We start from the raw sequence: 16,018 nt of genomic DNA, 5'->3' as shown, positions 1-16,018 counted from the left end.
CCCAGGAGACAAAAATCACCCAAAATTGTGCTACAGCAGCGGAAACTTTAGCAAAATGTGCTTTGCAACTACGATCGTGTTCTTCCGCTCTGGGCGTTGGAGTTTTTTTTTAAACCACCCCCTCTAGAAGGGGCGAATTTTGTCCATCCGCAAGTCCATCCGCTTAGCCTTGTGGCTGGTGCAACCTTTGCACTAACCGATCGTTTCACATATTATCGTGCACGTTAACAACATATTCACTGCTAGCAAACGAACACTGATACCAGGCCCCTTTTTTGGTCGCCAACCGAACGTCTCATTCTCCTTGGGGTGTAAAAAGATTCAGTCGGTATGGTTTTTTTTTTCCCTTTCTTTTGGTTTCACTCGTCTTTTCTCCAGCAACGTCGAGTCGTGCTATTCCTGTGTGTTGCTACTTCCGGAAGATGTTGCAGCATTAAAACCATTCTGCTAGATTGCTATCTTTCGTCTCTTACTTCACACGACGGTTGAATACCGCCGTGTCTGCAAGCCATCGTGATAGTGGAAGGATCGGTATGAACATTTCTGGACAATGTGCTACGGGCGCGGAGCAAAAGTGTCGCGAATACTCGTGTCGCAGCAGCAGCAGCCAGCCGCCAGTCCTTTACAACTTTTGCTTAATGATATGTTCGTGTTAAAGGTGAAAATGGAACATGTGTTTTAAGCTCCTAATGATCTGTTAAACACGAGTCAGATAAGCACAATCGATCAATGTCTGGGATGTACTGTTTTACAAACTAAGCAATAAATGGAAAACACGGCCACTTTAATACACTGAAACTGAGGAAACAGCTTTACTTGTTGCATGCACATGTTTGCTGATTTAAAGAACATTCATATCAGGAATAATGTGCGTGTTTGCGAAAGTTTCGGAAACGATATTTCTGTACCGTTAGCAGCACATTAAATTTTCCATCTGGAAAACAATTTCAAACCCCATGCATCGATGCTAAGCTGTTGAAATGGATCAACCAGCATGGTGAGTGCAAGCAAGAAACGACTTGTATTTCAAAATCGAAACACGAGCTAAGCCGTCGTGAGAAACGAAGCGCATTAAATGCAACGTGAGTCACATTTAGTCACGATAGCGATGGGGGGGTTTTTTTTTTCTTCTTTCCCCATTCGTTTTAATATGCTGCTCAGTCCGCTACACCGTCAGATGAACCGGCACAGTGGCTCACCACCAAGCCGGCAAGCCCTAGAGTCGAATGCGAATGCGTCCCTGCAATAACCGAAAACCGCAGTAATTCCATATTTGCCGTGGGAATTCTGGCGAGAGCTATTCGCTAAATGGGTTTTTGTAGTCGAAGGGAAGAGAAAAAATCTGCACCGTCAACGACAGAATTTTCCTCTTTCACCCGTTCCTAGGCTCCGAACCGCACCGAACATGCTCATGCTAGCTTTTCCCTTTAGCCGATGCCGATGTGGATGCGGTGAAACAGCTTAGTTTGAAGTTAAATGTGCCGTTCGATCGATGTTTGCTCGAACGAGCAGAAAGAATGGGTACTCTCCTTACATAACTGAGGGGAGGAAATCTTATCGAAATCTTCCTTCGATTTCGTAGTTTCGTGTCGTAGTTAAAGCCATAGAATAGTGCTACTAACTCGGATCGATGCAATGGAGCACCCATTTGCAGTAACAAAACATCGACACTACTAACACCCGCAGCGCCAGTGGCTTTCCTTGCCCATGAGCAAACCATTATCGTCTTATCGCGGGAAGGACAGCCCATGCAAGATTTTTATACTGCTAACGCTGCCAACTTTCCACGTCTTAAGATTCGCTTGACCACGGTGCAGTACGGTCCGGCGGGATAAGAATAAAGGAAGATGGAGATTTTAATGGTCGCAGGTTTTATTGAAGGTTTCCGAAGAATCGTGCTTGCCTTCTCTATAGCTCAATAATACCTAATTTGTATCCGACGTACGCGATAAAGGTAACTATTTATATTCTACCAGAATGGCCTTTAGTGTCCATTTGATCCTTAACGAAGACAGGCATTTTGTGCTGACATTTAATCTGGAAAGCTTCAATTCTTTTTTGTGTCTGTGCGAGCTTAACATTGGTATATTGCAATTGGCGCTAGGCAATCGGTGCAGTACAAAGATGAAAGTCTCTTTCTAGCTAGATTAACTCAATTCTTCTGTTAAGAGATAGATATACAGTTATACGGTACAGAAATATTTGAGACACAAATTATCATAAAAATGCAGCATGTTTAAAGCATAGAAATATCTCTAAATTGATGCTTAGTGTGGAATTAAAGAGTAAAATTTAATTCTACATTCTAATTATCGTGAATCTTTTAATTCGACAACCTAATTAAAAATATTTCCCAAAAGGCGAAAAACTCTTACCATTGTTCAAGCGCATACAAACTATATCTGATATGAAACAAAAAGTACAAAACTTTGGCATGATGTCAATTATAATAAGCGCCAAATACCAAGTTCCACTCCTTTCCGGCGGCCATAACGCTTGTCTTTACTACCGTCCATGACATCCCATTTGATTTTGACACATTAAGAATCGTAAACGTGTTCGTAAAAAGTTACATTAAATCCACATTTAAACTCACATCAGTGCTCGCTTGCATAACTTTTCCGCACTTGCACTAGTGGCCCACCAGTTGCACTTTGCGTAGCTCTCTGTTGTTGCGTTTGCTGCGTGCCTGGTTGGTTGTCGAATGCTGTGTCATCTTCCTATTCACTGACGACAGGATACAGCAGCGCCCTTTCTTTGCCATTGTCATGAAAACTGTCCCTTTTTGCCTTTTTATCGGAAACTGGGTGGTTGTACTGTGTACACAAGTCTTTCTGCGAGCTGCTGCTGTCACACTGCTGTCCCGTCCTGTTCGTGGTCCAATCCTGAAGCGCTTGAAAGATGGTCCGTCCCCAAAGCAACATCATTATTCAGTTCATTCTAAACTCGTTACGACGCTTCGAGTCGAGTCAATTTTCTCTCTTTTCTATTTCCTCTGCTGTGTGCCCTACCCTCAACTAGCGGGAAATGGGCAGTGGCGATAGTGCAGGAAAGGACAGGAATCTCTGTTAGACCCAACCCAACGGCGGTTCAACCGCCACAATTTCCTGTGCTCATTGTATGAGCCCCGGCTCGATCAACATGCTTGCTGTACAAAAGTCCATTCCATTCCCACAACGTTTTGCTCACGATCGCACACAGCGCTTTTTTTTCGCTTTTCACCTTAACTAGTTGCAAACTAACCTTCGCCGATGGTCGATTGCGAGCCGTTTGTCGTTGCTTTTCCATTCAAACTTTCATCATTCGCTCACTTACCGAAGGTGTAAACTTCCCCGTCTCCGGCTCTGGAATGGCTGAGTTAGACTCTACGGGATTGAATTAAGATTTAACCCAGTGCGCCGGGGCGGTGTTCCGACATTTTTGTTTGCCAAAGAGATACAAACTTTGCACACTTCTTTCGTTCGTTCTCCATTTTTTGAAGAAAAAGTTGCATCAAACTAGAAGCTGTTTTCTTCGTAACGCTATCATCAGCCGTTGTAAGAACAACAGGTTGATCGAAGTAGAAGCCCGTGTTGTGACTGTACGGAAGTCTCCAACCACTGTCGGGTGCATTCAAAACTATTATCCACGCTATATCGTCACTTTTTCCCCTTACACGTTCCCCACAAGATCGGGAAGTTTGTTTAGCTCGGAAAACCACAAAGCTTTCGGCTGATTCAACGTACCCGTCCGTGTGATTCTGTAGCGCGCTTGTGTGGAATTTTAAACGGTCAGCAGGGCGAGATACAAATGTTGAGAATTGTTGCTTCGGTATCGAACGATAGCATCGCATTGCTCGAAACGAATTCTTCTACTAATGAAAAGCAGAATTATTTACAAGGGACGTAGTGGTGCTGTTCGAAGAAAAGAGGTTTTGCGAACGAGTAGGAGTTTCTTTACCCTTGATGTTATATTTCACTCAAAATTCTTTTGAATATTTACTTTTAGCTGGAAAGCATTTTAATTGAACGGACATTTGCTTCTGGCACTTCTTTACTGCCAGATAAATGATGAAATGAAACGAGATAGCTTACCTGAGATAGTGTTTTAAACAAATCGAAACCTTCTCGTACGTCCTATAAACGGCTGGTTGGAAAATTTATTAACTTTATCATTTTAACGCCTGATCCTAACAACTACGCTTTAACAATAACAACGTTACCTGTTCAACATTTTGTCTGGGAAATCGTTTACAGGGGTAGACGTCTTCAATCTTTCTACTAATTGAACAATATTTTGTTTTATTCCAGTCTTTTTCCATCCTTTTACTTTTTTGTTTTTCCCTCGATTATTGCTCAAATATGTATCGTAGATGTGTTTTCAGTTTGATCCCTCCATTTTATTAAATTTGTTTCATAATGAAACGTTGCTGTATTCTTTTTACTAAAATGCTTCTTTCTACACCTTTTCATTCCTCGTCACTGTTGGTGATACGGTTTCGATTGCCGTTTCCAAACATACAGTGCCTGGAGATCCTCAAGACGTCAAAGCAAGTCCGGTCAATTCGACCACTATTTATGTGACGTGGAAACCACCGAAGGAGAAAAACCGTAACGGCATCATCCGCGGCTATCACATACATGTACAGGAAATGAAAGATGAGGTAAGCCTTTGTGTGACAGTTTTTTTTTGTTCTTCTCAAATCCGTCAAGTTCCATCAAGCCAATCTTCTTAAACACAACCTATATCTTCTTGGCAATGTAGGGTAAGGGACTTTTGAATGAACCCATGAAGTTTGATGTCGTGGATGGTTTGGAGTACAACGTTACGGGTCTACAGCCCGACACTAAGTACTCAGTTCAAGTAGCCGCACTTACGCGCAAGGGAGACGGCGATCGCAGTGCCCCAATTTCGGTAAAAACACCAGGCGGTGTCCCTATTAGACCAACAGTTACCCTGAAGATCCTCGAACGCGATCCAACCGTTTCGATCGAGCTAGAGTGGGAACGCCCGCGACAAACCTACGGTGAGCTGCGAGGATATCGCGTTCGTTGGGGCGTTCGTGAGCAAGCCCTCAATGAAGAGATTCTTCAGGGTACGCAACTGAATGTGAAGCGCATCAATGATCTAGAGCGAGGAGTAGAGTACGAGTTTCGTGTCGCTGGCATGAATCACATCGGTATCGGTCAGGAAGCGGTGAAACATCTGCAAACTCCGGAAGGTTCTCCCACTGGTCCACCGACAAATATAGCCGTCCGATTCCAAACACCTGACGTGGTTTGTATTACATGGGATCCACCGACAAGGGAGCATCGAAATGGACAAATCACTCGGTACGATGTGCAGTTTCATAAGAAAATTGACCATGGTCTCGGTACGGAGCGGAATACCACCGTCCGGAAGGCAGTGTTTACAAATCTGGACGAAAGCACTGAGTACATAGTGCGCGTTCGTGCTTACACCAAGCAAGGAGCCGGACCGTTCAGCGAAAAGCTTGTAATCGCGACGGAACGTGACATGGGCCGTGCTCCGTTTTCGGTGCAAGCCGTTGCTACTTCCGAGCAGACGGTAGAAGTTTGGTGGGAACCGGTTCCATCGAGAGGCAAATTGGTGGGATACAAAATTTTCTACACCATGACCGCCGTGGAGGATTTGGACGAGTGGCAAACAAAGGTGGTCGGTGTTACCGAGTCAGCTGATCTGATCAATCTTGAAAAGTTTGCCCAATACGCGGTAGCTATTGCCGCCATGTACAAAACGGGGCTGGGCAAGTTGAGTGAGAAGGCAACAGTTAAGGTGAAGCCTGAAGACGTTCCGTTAAATCTACGTGCGCACGATGTTAGCACGCATTCGATGACACTAAGCTGGGCTCCACCAATTCGGCTGAATCCCATCAATTACAAAATTTCGTTCGATGCGGTAAAAGAGTTTGTCGATTCGCAAGGCATATCGCAGAAGCAGATCTTACCGAGGAAAGAAATTGTCCTTAAAAGTCACGTCAAGTCACACACCATCAGCGAGCTGTCTCCCTTCACAACGTACTTCGTGAACGTCAGTGCAATACCAACCGACTACACCTATAAACCGCCAGCAAAAATCACGGTGACGACTCAAATGGCCGCTCCGCAACCAATGGTACAGCCAGATTTTTACGGTGTAGTCAATGGCGAAGAGATTCAGGTGATCCTACCACAAGCCTCTGAAGAATATGGTCCTATTTCTCACTACTACCTAATCGTGGTACCGGAGGACAAAGCCAACTTGCACAAGATACCGGATCAGTTCCTTACTGAGGAACTGCTTCCATCCCGTCCAAAGCTAGATCGACTTAATGCACCCTACATTGCGGCCATGTTCTTACAGCGCAATATTCCCTACACGTTCCATCTAGGCTCGGGTGAAACGAATCATAATTTTACAAACAAAAAGCTCGAACGGGGCAAACGATATCGTATTTTCGTGCGTGCCGTGGTTGACACCCCGCAGAAGCATCTATACACATCTAGTCCCTTTTCGGAGTTCCTTGCACTGGACATGAAAGAGGCACCGACAGGCGAACCACCACATCGGCCGAATCCTAACGTTCCTCAAGATCCGGAAATTTTGATTCGTGGCAAAAACGAGGAACCCGGCATGCTGTGGGTTGTCGGACCAATAATTGCCGCTCTGGTTCTGTCCGCCTGCTTCCTGGTGGTGTACTTCGTGCGTCGTCGCCGACAACCGTGCAAGGCACCGGACCAGGCAGCCGTTACACGACCACTAATGGCAGCGGACCTGGGTGCGGGACCTGCACCAACCGACCCTGTGGATATGCGTCGCATAAACTTCCAAACTCCTGGCATGATTAGCCACCCACCGATACCGATTTCCGAACTAACCAATCATGTCGAGCGACTGAAGGCGAATGATAATCTGAAGTTTTCGCAGGAATACGAAAGCATTGAACCGGGGCAACAGTTTACCTGGGACCATTCGAACATGGAGGTGAATAAACCGAAAAACCGTTACGCAAACGTCACTTCGTACGATCATTCGCGTGTGATCTTGCCTCCGATCGAAGGTGTACCAGGGTCGGATTACATCAACGCGAACTACTGTGATGGGTATCGGAAGCACAATGCCTACGTTGCCACCCAAGGCCCGTTGCAGGAAACGTTCGGAGATTTTTGGCGTATGTGCTGGGAGCTGAAGTCGTCAACGATCGTCATGATGACGCGGTTGGAAGAGCGATCACGCATCAAGTGCGATATGTACTGGCCGGCTAGAGGCACCGAGGTGTACGGTGCCATGACGGTGACAATCACGGAAACTCAGGAACTGGCAACGTACTCAATCCGGACGTTCCAGATCTACCGCAACGGTAGCAACGAACGGCGCGAGATCAAACAACTGCAGTTTACGGCCTGGCCGGATCATGGTGTGCCAGATCATCCGGCACCGTTCTTGCAGTTCCTGCGTCGCACCAAGTCGCTCACACCTTCCGAATCCGGACCCATTATTGTACACTGCTCCGCTGGAGTGGGCCGCACCGGTTGCTACATTGTGATCGATTCCATGCTCGAGCGCATGAAGTACGAAAAAACGATCGACATATACGGGCACGTGACGTGTCTGCGGGCGCAGCGCAACTACATGGTACAGACGGAGGATCAGTACATCTTCATACACGACGCACTACTGGAGGCTGTCATCTGTGGCAATACGGAGGTTCCGGCTCGCAGCTTACACAATCACATTCAGAAGCTGATGCAAACAGACGCAGGCGAAAGCATTACCGGAATGGAGATGGAATTCAAGAAGTTGTCTAACATCAAGGCTGATTCAACACGGTTCGTCACTGCAAATCTTCCCTGCAATAAGCACAAAAACCGTCTAGTTCACATTCTACCGTACGAGTCTTCTCGTGTCTGCTTGACACCGATTCGTGGGGTTGAAGGAAGTGACTACATCAATGCCAGTCTGGTCGATGGGTAAGTGTACCAAAATTTCGTTGTTCTTCTCTTTGAGCTATGGTTTTCGGTAATACAGTTTTGTTTGCTTTTGTACTGCGTTTTCCACAGCTATCGATATCGTAACGCTTACATTGCCGCCCAAGGACCTCTTCAAGAAACGGCAGAAGACTTTTGGCGAATGCTCTGGGAACACAATTCAACAATAGTGGTCATGCTAACAAAGCTTAAAGAAATGGGACGAGTAAGTTCGATTGAATACTAGTGCATTCCCTTCCGATTGTTGGAAAGATTTAAATATCAGAATCGCTCGAAAAACACATGGATACAGAACTGTTCTACTAATCGATAATCATCTTGCTTCTTTGCTGTAGGAAAAATGCTTCCAATACTGGCCTCATGAGCGTTCGGTACGCTATCAGTGCTACGTGGTGGATCCGATCGCCGAGTACAATATGCCGCAGTACAAACTGAGAGAATTCAAGGTTACGGATGCTCGCGACGGTTCCTCGCGCACGGTACGCCAGTTCCAGTTCATCGACTGGCCAGAACAGGGCGTGCCCAAGTCGGGCGAGGGCTTCATCGACTTCATCGGCCAGGTGCACAAAACAAAGGAACAGTTCGGCCAGGACGGACCGATTACGGTTCATTGCAGTGCGGGCGTTGGCCGTACCGGCGTCTTTATCACGCTCAGCATCGTACTCGAGCGGATGCAGTACGAGGGCGTGCTGGACGTATTTCAAACGGTGCGAATACTACGCTCCCAGCGGCCAGCAATGGTACAGACAGAGGTAAGTTAACTGGAAAATCATTTGAAGCTATCTAAAAACGTGTACCCGTCGCCGCCAGCCCCAGGCCCTAGTGCTTTTTCTTTGCGAGCGTAATTAAATGACAACTGTTACGTTCCCATTCATCTCTCCCACAGGATCAGTATCAGTTTTGCTATCGTGCTGCACTGGAGTATCTAGGTTCGTTTGATCACTATGCAACCTAAAGAGCACCCCAAAACAAGCCATCTTCTTATCAATGCGCCTGACACTGTCGGTCTGTCTGTCTGTCTGTCAGCACCTTTGGCGCCGATTACCCCAATCATACGCCAGGCCGATCATCACTAGCCGAAGGTCGGTATTTTATTGTTCCATCGTCATATTTTATCATACATTGACGCGTATCTAGCAATCAACCAACGACGGTTTACGAACAATGGGGCGGCAGTACGAGCATCATCATCCTTTTATCTAGCCGTTTATTGATTTTATTTTGCCACCACCCCCTTTTAAAAAGCCATTTTTCAACCGATAATGACCCAGCATATAAGCGCATGGAATGTGTATATCCTTCCGAGGCAAAATTGTATCTCGATAAGATTTAGAAAGATTTTCAAAATTTGATTATACTCTGCTACTACTAGGAAAATCAATAGTTAAACACTAAAAAAAAAAACAAGCAAGGATGTATTGAAATCCTGATAAGCAAAGCAAGTTGTAAGCTATCTAGCAAAAACAAATTTCCTACCAAACATTTAATGTCTAAGAATCTGTTCGAAGTGGTGAGACTCACATCAAATAATGTGTTGATTAATCGAGACGCCCGACAAAAAAAAAGCGTGCCGCGAAGCAGCAAGTTTTGCAAGGGTGCAATTAAAAGATATAGCAAATTTTTCAAAACAAACCAATTCCGCAACTAAAATTAACCCTATATAAAAGCTAACTTTTAAACTAGCGAACCGAAGAACCATTTTTTTCGGTAAGGAAAAAAAAATACGCCCCACATACTCACACTAACATCACAATCATTACTGCCATTTTAGTGTATGTGGAGGTGAATGATGGAGGAGAAGGAGGACAAAGACAGGCATAAGTTTTAGAAGACAAATAGTACACAAATCTTCATCAATTGACGAAATATTCATCCGTACAGATGACGTGCAGCTTTCATGTTCCTTTTTCCAGTCCTATCTGGTATGGAAATGATGACCCCGACAAAATACTTTTCATGTAGTTATTTTACGATTGCAGTGACTATAGCATTGCGTTTACAGTCGATTTACCAAAACTGTGTTTTTAATTTGAGGCTAGGTTTTGAGGTTTACCATTGTTCCCCAACAGGCACAAATAATTTGGCAATTTAATTTTTTAAATTTCGCTTTCTTTTGGGATCCATCTGCTCGGAAGGTTTCTTTCTTCGTCTTGGCTTAACGAGCTCCTAGGTCAGGCCCGGCCATCAAATGGGTTACGAGACCCGTCGTTACCACTTAGTTGGAAAGCCAGTCCGCACTACGGGCCGCCCTCCCCGGAAGGTTTAGGCTTTCCATGTTTGGTTCAGCTTGCGTACGGTGGAATAGTCCTGGTTGTATTTGGCAATCCAGTGTTTTAAAGCATGTGAGAACTGGCTATAAGCATACCACCGGACCGTCGACCGGCTCAACTGGAAAGGCGAACCTAGCCCATATTCTCAGACACGGCTAAAAAAAAAGGATGCTATTAGTGTAAGCTTGCTAAATTGCTAGCGATCAAAATGAAACATCAAACGGTCAGACTGATATTATTAGCGTATCACTAGAAGGCATTGACGTATCATAGGCAAAAAAAGGACGATTACTTATGGTTCAGACGGTGGAAAAAGGTCAAGCGATCGAGCACAAGTACTCGAAACTACTCTACAGCATTTACATTCTAAAAAACACTCAAAAACATACCACACAGACACCCAAACACACAAATGTATTCCACATGAAGCACGAACCTTAAAGGGCGACTGTTTATCTCTGAAACAGTCGTACCAGGTGGTACTTATATCGGAACTATGTTTCTTAGCAAACAGAAACGGTGAGTCGTGAGAAAAGAAGAAAAAAACATAATCGAATAGTAACGAGGACTATATTCATATACTGTCAAACGCAAAAAGCTCATCGTGCGGTGAGGTGAGAGTGGTTGATATATAATGAACGTTAATTCAAAGAGACTTGGCTAATGATTTGACTTTTAACATAAACAATACACACGCATACTCATTAGGTAACAGCAACAGTAGAACGAAACAACCAACTTTGGCGTAGTATGTGCGAAACGATCGTGTATAGCAAAACTAGCAAGAGTGGGCACGATCGATTTGTCGAGTGTGGGATTTGTATGAATGGGAATACGAGAGCGTTAAGCGTTGCTCACATTATCAGACCGGAGTGTTCGTAGATGACTGAATGGATGAACGGTTGCGTAGCGTAAGGGTGTAAAGGTATATGCAAAACAAACGCAAAATCAACTATATCCGCTAGATGTAGACGTAGTGCAGAAAGCGTCGCGCAAAAGTAAAACTATCACAACTGTAAAATGGTAAAATCAGTGAAAAACAGAACCCTTCGTCAAGCAGAACTACTCGCAACTCGCCCCACACGCTACTTGTTGAGTCCTATTTAAACAGATACACCTATACGAACGTTACTTTGACTTAAGGACTAGCCATCGTAGTTATTTACAAACGTACTGCAGCTTTCCCAGATAATGGATTTGTCGATCGCGTTACTTCTGCGATCGGCCCACGTGTACAATTGCACCTTTTACTTACTTTTTTTTGTTGTTGTTTGTGTCTGTGAATTCAATACTCGACAAATGTCTTTCACTTTTTATGTTGTGTTTTATTGCCCCAACAACGCACTGCACCTCTGTTGCACCTTGGGTTGATTTAAAGTAGTATTTTGATGTGATATGTGCGCATGTATTAGCAGTGTTGTTGCGTGTATAGTGGCGCACCATTTTGCGTAGAATTAATATCCATACAGTCACTCACATACATACATACATTTAACAAGCATCACAAGCGCCACGTGGAAGGAAAACACGCACGCATGGTCCATTAGAAGTGCACTGCACCTTGGTATATATGGGCGTTAATTTTACATACATACATACGTATATCTTTAGCGGTTATTGTACGAGCATATTAGTTGGTATTTACCATATCATATCGGAATGATTAGCATCGACTGAAACATGCACATTAATTGCCTCCTCGTTCATTGTCAACATCTTTTGGCTCATCATGCGCAATTTAAACTGTGTCCCGTGGTAACGCTAATGTAGAGAACCTTGGTCTGAAATTGTAACTTTTTTTCCTTCCAATCTTCCCCAAAAACGATTCCAGGTACTCTCTTTCACCATAACACGCACCGTTAAACTTCTGCGAAGGTAACATTTTCAACCTTTTTTTTCATCTTGCCAACACATTGATCAAAACGATCTAGTTTTAGAAAAAGTCGAACTTTTTAGGTATCATTTTTTAAGATAGTGATTTATTATTAAAACAAAGTGACTATATGAGATATTTGCAGTTAGCTGTACGTTTATTGTGCAAGTCCCATTTTTATTCTTCTCAAACCGTAATTTCTCACTGCCCGTTGCAATTTATTTCCACTTTTTGAATAATAAGTCCAATTCCATATCTAAAGCATATGACATGGTTAAAGCATGCGCTCTGCATAATTTTAGATTTTTATCGTCCTCGGTAAGCCTCTTGGCAACCAAAAGCAATCAATTCTCGAATATGTTTTCACCAAATGAGAAAAAATAGTCTTTATGTTATTGCTACTTTAAATGCATTTTAGTGGTGGCCATAAAAAAAATAAAAATAAAAAACAGAAGAACCAACAGCACAATTGTCAGAAACGAGCAATCAATAGTTAAATATGCGGATAGTATTTAAAAACAAACTTAATTCCACATACCTTTAGTATATATGTTTTCACCATACATGCATTCCATTTACTGCTATTGTTTGAGGCTAGAAGGAGAGAGAGAGAGAGAAAGAGAAGCGAGTTATCACATCTGTTTTCCAACGCAACGCCTTGAGATATTTAAAATAACAAGCAATCTTGCTATCTTGTAAGTAAGTTTCTTTCTATCCAGTGAAAAACCAGCAACCAAGTAAACTAGACTGCAAAACTAGCAATAGCAAAACAAAAACAAACAAACACACACACACACAGAGAAACCACAATGCAACCAATAGAAACAGATGTAGCATTTTGTACAAAGCACCCGAAGAGAATTGCAGATGAAACAATACTTTAAGCAGCAACAAGTACACAAAGAGGCAACAGGTCTCGCTCGACTAATTGTTAAAGTATGTTACGTTGATATCATCATCATTAGAGTCCCAAAATTTAGGCGCACCAGCATCGGCTGCTCGCTGTGAATGTAACAATGTACAGTTTTTCATAGCCAATCCCGTATCCCAACAGAATCCCAGCCAAGCAACAAGTTATCGTATATTACAAGTACCGTTGCCATTCATTTGCCCAATAAAACACTCAACACTCATTCGAAAATCCACCGCACCGAGATGATAGTTTATCAACACTCACGATAACAAACAAACCTTTTGTAAGCATGATTGCGTTACACACTATTGGCGTTTTTCATATGTTTACATATCTAACTGAAACGTTTAAAGGCGCATTTTTGTTTTGTTTTTTTTGTTTTGCGTTGTGTTACAATAATAATCTTAAGCATTCCGGATAAAACGGAACTCATTGTGGTCAAGTGTTGAAAAACAAAAACGCGAAAGAGAGAATGATATTACAGCTACCTAACTGGGAAAAAGGGTGACAAAAAGTGGCACCCTATGTCAACGCACATGTTGAAACTGTTTCTGCGCTTCCGTTTCGCCTATCGCTGGAACGGAAACACACAATATTGCACAGTGAAAAGAATGGAGGCATATGGTTAGAGACAGAGAGAGAGAGAGAAAAAAAAACTATTGATAATTTCGCAGGGAACGGCTTCGACACTGAGTGTGGCTGGGAAGTTGTAGCGTATTAAGGACAACTGTGTGCAGGAAGAAACACACAAACACTCATGCAATGTACCGTGCAAAACGCGCATATAATATGTTAGAAACACTGTGGATAAAACGGGCAAAGTAAACGGACATTAGGAAAGCAAGATTAGGAAACAGAAATGAGAAGAAAAACTAAAAGAGGGAGGAAGCAAAAAAGGATAAAAAAGCAAAAGCTATATGAAACAAACTAAAAAGATAGATAATGTCCGAAATTATATAGGTTATGTAATAAAATTATGAAAAAAGGACTATCTTTAGCTGTACGATCACTGGAAAATAACATGATGACAAGAAGTTATACAAAGTTTGGACAATACAGAGTACAATTCGGACAATTCAGGTAATTTTGGAATGCCAGCTCTATTTTTCATTTCTCTAAAGCAATCTGTCACAGGTCACAATTTTAAAGTCACTCTTCACAGTATGGAAGACATTTGAGCTCACATTGGACGACAAATTGCCGATTGCCAACGCAGTCAGAGCCTCCGGCAACCAAGTACCTTGTACCTTGTAGGTACCTCCAAATGTCAAAACCATCCGTGAAGCCTAGGAAATGATTAAATCGGATTAAAATGTTACCCCGGATTTCGAACCCCGTGCTTTGCTTGACACCTTCCAGAACGATGTTGAACAGCAAACAGAAGAGTTCGTCCCGATTGGGTCCAATCCTGATGAGATTCGAATGGTTCTGACAGCAAGTTCGACACTCTCACGTTGCACGTGGGAATCGGTCCAATCTATGGTACCTATGGCTATGGTATGGGCAGCATTCAGGAATGAGATGACCCAGAAGTTAGCACAGTAGAGCGTGTCGCCCTTTTCGTACACTGGTTGTGTGATACTCATCCAGTAGTTCTTTCTGGTCCCAAATTATCCACCGAATGGGTTAACAGCTACATCAGTGCTTCTTGTCCTGGAAGAGTCGGGTCAGCTGCTTTCTCAATGTTTGTAGTGTTCCACGTTCTGCCGGGTTTAGCGTTAGAGCATTCGGGTACGAGCTACGTTCTTCTCGGATAGTGCAAACCAGCACTCATCATTAAACCAGTCCTTCCTCTGTTTTTGTTTTACGCGGTCAAAAGTTCGCTCGGCCCTGCTGCTGATGGCTTGCTCCACCGTACATCAACAATCATTGAGGGACATTTAATTAGAAAGTGTCCATGAGATATTCGTACCACAAATTCTTTAAAATCTTTAATCCATTTTGGCAAGGTATAATTCCCGGAGTGAAGTACTGGGCGCCTCCATCGAAATCTCACTCTTTGGCCGAAAAAAGTACTACTCTATGACCAATTGCCAGGGATTGGTGCGATTGTTTCAGAAATTAAAATGCTTTTGTATAAATTCTGAAATGCTGATTGTTCTTGAAAATCAATCCGTCAAAAGTTTACGTGACATCTTTGTAGCTCTCGGAGCTACAAACCTTTTTAAGCTTCGTGTACCGTTGGTTTAGGATTAAATTCAATCCCTTACATGCTAAATGCTTAATGTATCCGGACCTTACTAATCGAGGGTAGTGTGAAGAGGATAGCCTCGGCCTCAGCCTTGATGGCAGATGATTCCACGCCATCCTCCCACCTCAATCTGGGCCTCCTCTGTCCATGTGGGCCGTCCACAAAAGGACTTTCTGAGCTGCGTCGTCCGGTGCCATGCGTATAACATGGCCAGCCCATCGGTTCGTAAAGCTCATCGTTGTAGCAGCTCCTTCATTGTCCTTCCACACATACGGGGCCAACGATCCTTCTGAACATCTTCCTCTCGAACGCGTCTAAGAGAGCTTCGTCTGTTTTGGACAGTGTCCAGGCCTCAGAGGCGTATGTGAGTACTGGGACTATAAAGGTACGATACAGTCCCAACTTCGAGCATCGCGACAGGTTTTTTGTGGTGAGATGTGTCCTCAGGCTGTAGAATGACCGGCTGGCCGCCAGCATTATTGCCGTGCCGTGCTCGATCCTTTGGTAGGCCTCTGCTACTTGTGAGAGCCGCAGACCAATGATGTCTATATCATCAGCGTATGCCAGGATCTGGGTTGACTTATAGAAGACTGTTCCTGTTCCAGAAGTCTCCACCTCCGAGTCATGGATGGCCCTCTCTAGCGCCAAGTTGAATAGGAGACAGGCGAGCCCATCTCCCTGACGCAGGCCTTTGGTGGTAGCAAAGAACCTTGAGAGTTTTCCATCCACCTTCACCTGGCATGTGATTCACCTGGCCATGGTCATTCTAACAAGCCTGATCAGTTTGGTCGAGATTCCAAAAGA

General features: G+C 43.8%; 2 protein-coding genes across 2 annotated transcripts in view; one reads left to right on the top strand and one right to left on the bottom strand.

Annotated features, from left to right (window-relative positions):
* LOC126565768 (tyrosine-protein phosphatase Lar) overlaps positions 1–8,973 on the top strand; it is a 117,096-nt gene extending 108,123 nt beyond the window's left edge. The window contains exons 15-19 of the mRNA XM_050222976.1: positions 4,503–4,642; positions 4,744–7,949; positions 8,040–8,172; positions 8,303–8,719; positions 8,854–8,973. Of these exons, the coding sequence (XP_050078933.1) occupies positions 4,503–4,642; positions 4,744–7,949; positions 8,040–8,172; positions 8,303–8,719; positions 8,854–8,922 (3,965 nt within the window). The 3' untranslated portion in view covers positions 8,923–8,973. The remainder of the gene's footprint in view (positions 1–4,502; positions 4,643–4,743; positions 7,950–8,039; positions 8,173–8,302; positions 8,720–8,853) is intronic.
* LOC126564210 (ubiquitin carboxyl-terminal hydrolase 35) overlaps positions 1–16,018 on the bottom strand; it is a 164,650-nt gene that overhangs the window by 47,838 nt on the left and 100,794 nt on the right. The gene's annotated exons all lie outside the window — the stretch shown is intronic.

This window comes from Anopheles maculipalpis, chromosome 3RL, assembly GCF_943734695.1.
Source record: "Anopheles maculipalpis chromosome 3RL, idAnoMacuDA_375_x, whole genome shotgun sequence".
NCBI classification, from domain to species: Eukaryota; Metazoa; Arthropoda; class Insecta; order Diptera; family Culicidae; genus Anopheles; species Anopheles maculipalpis.
The sequence above is the reverse complement of the archived record's forward strand: the minus strand, read 5'-3'. Positions and strand labels throughout refer to the sequence as shown.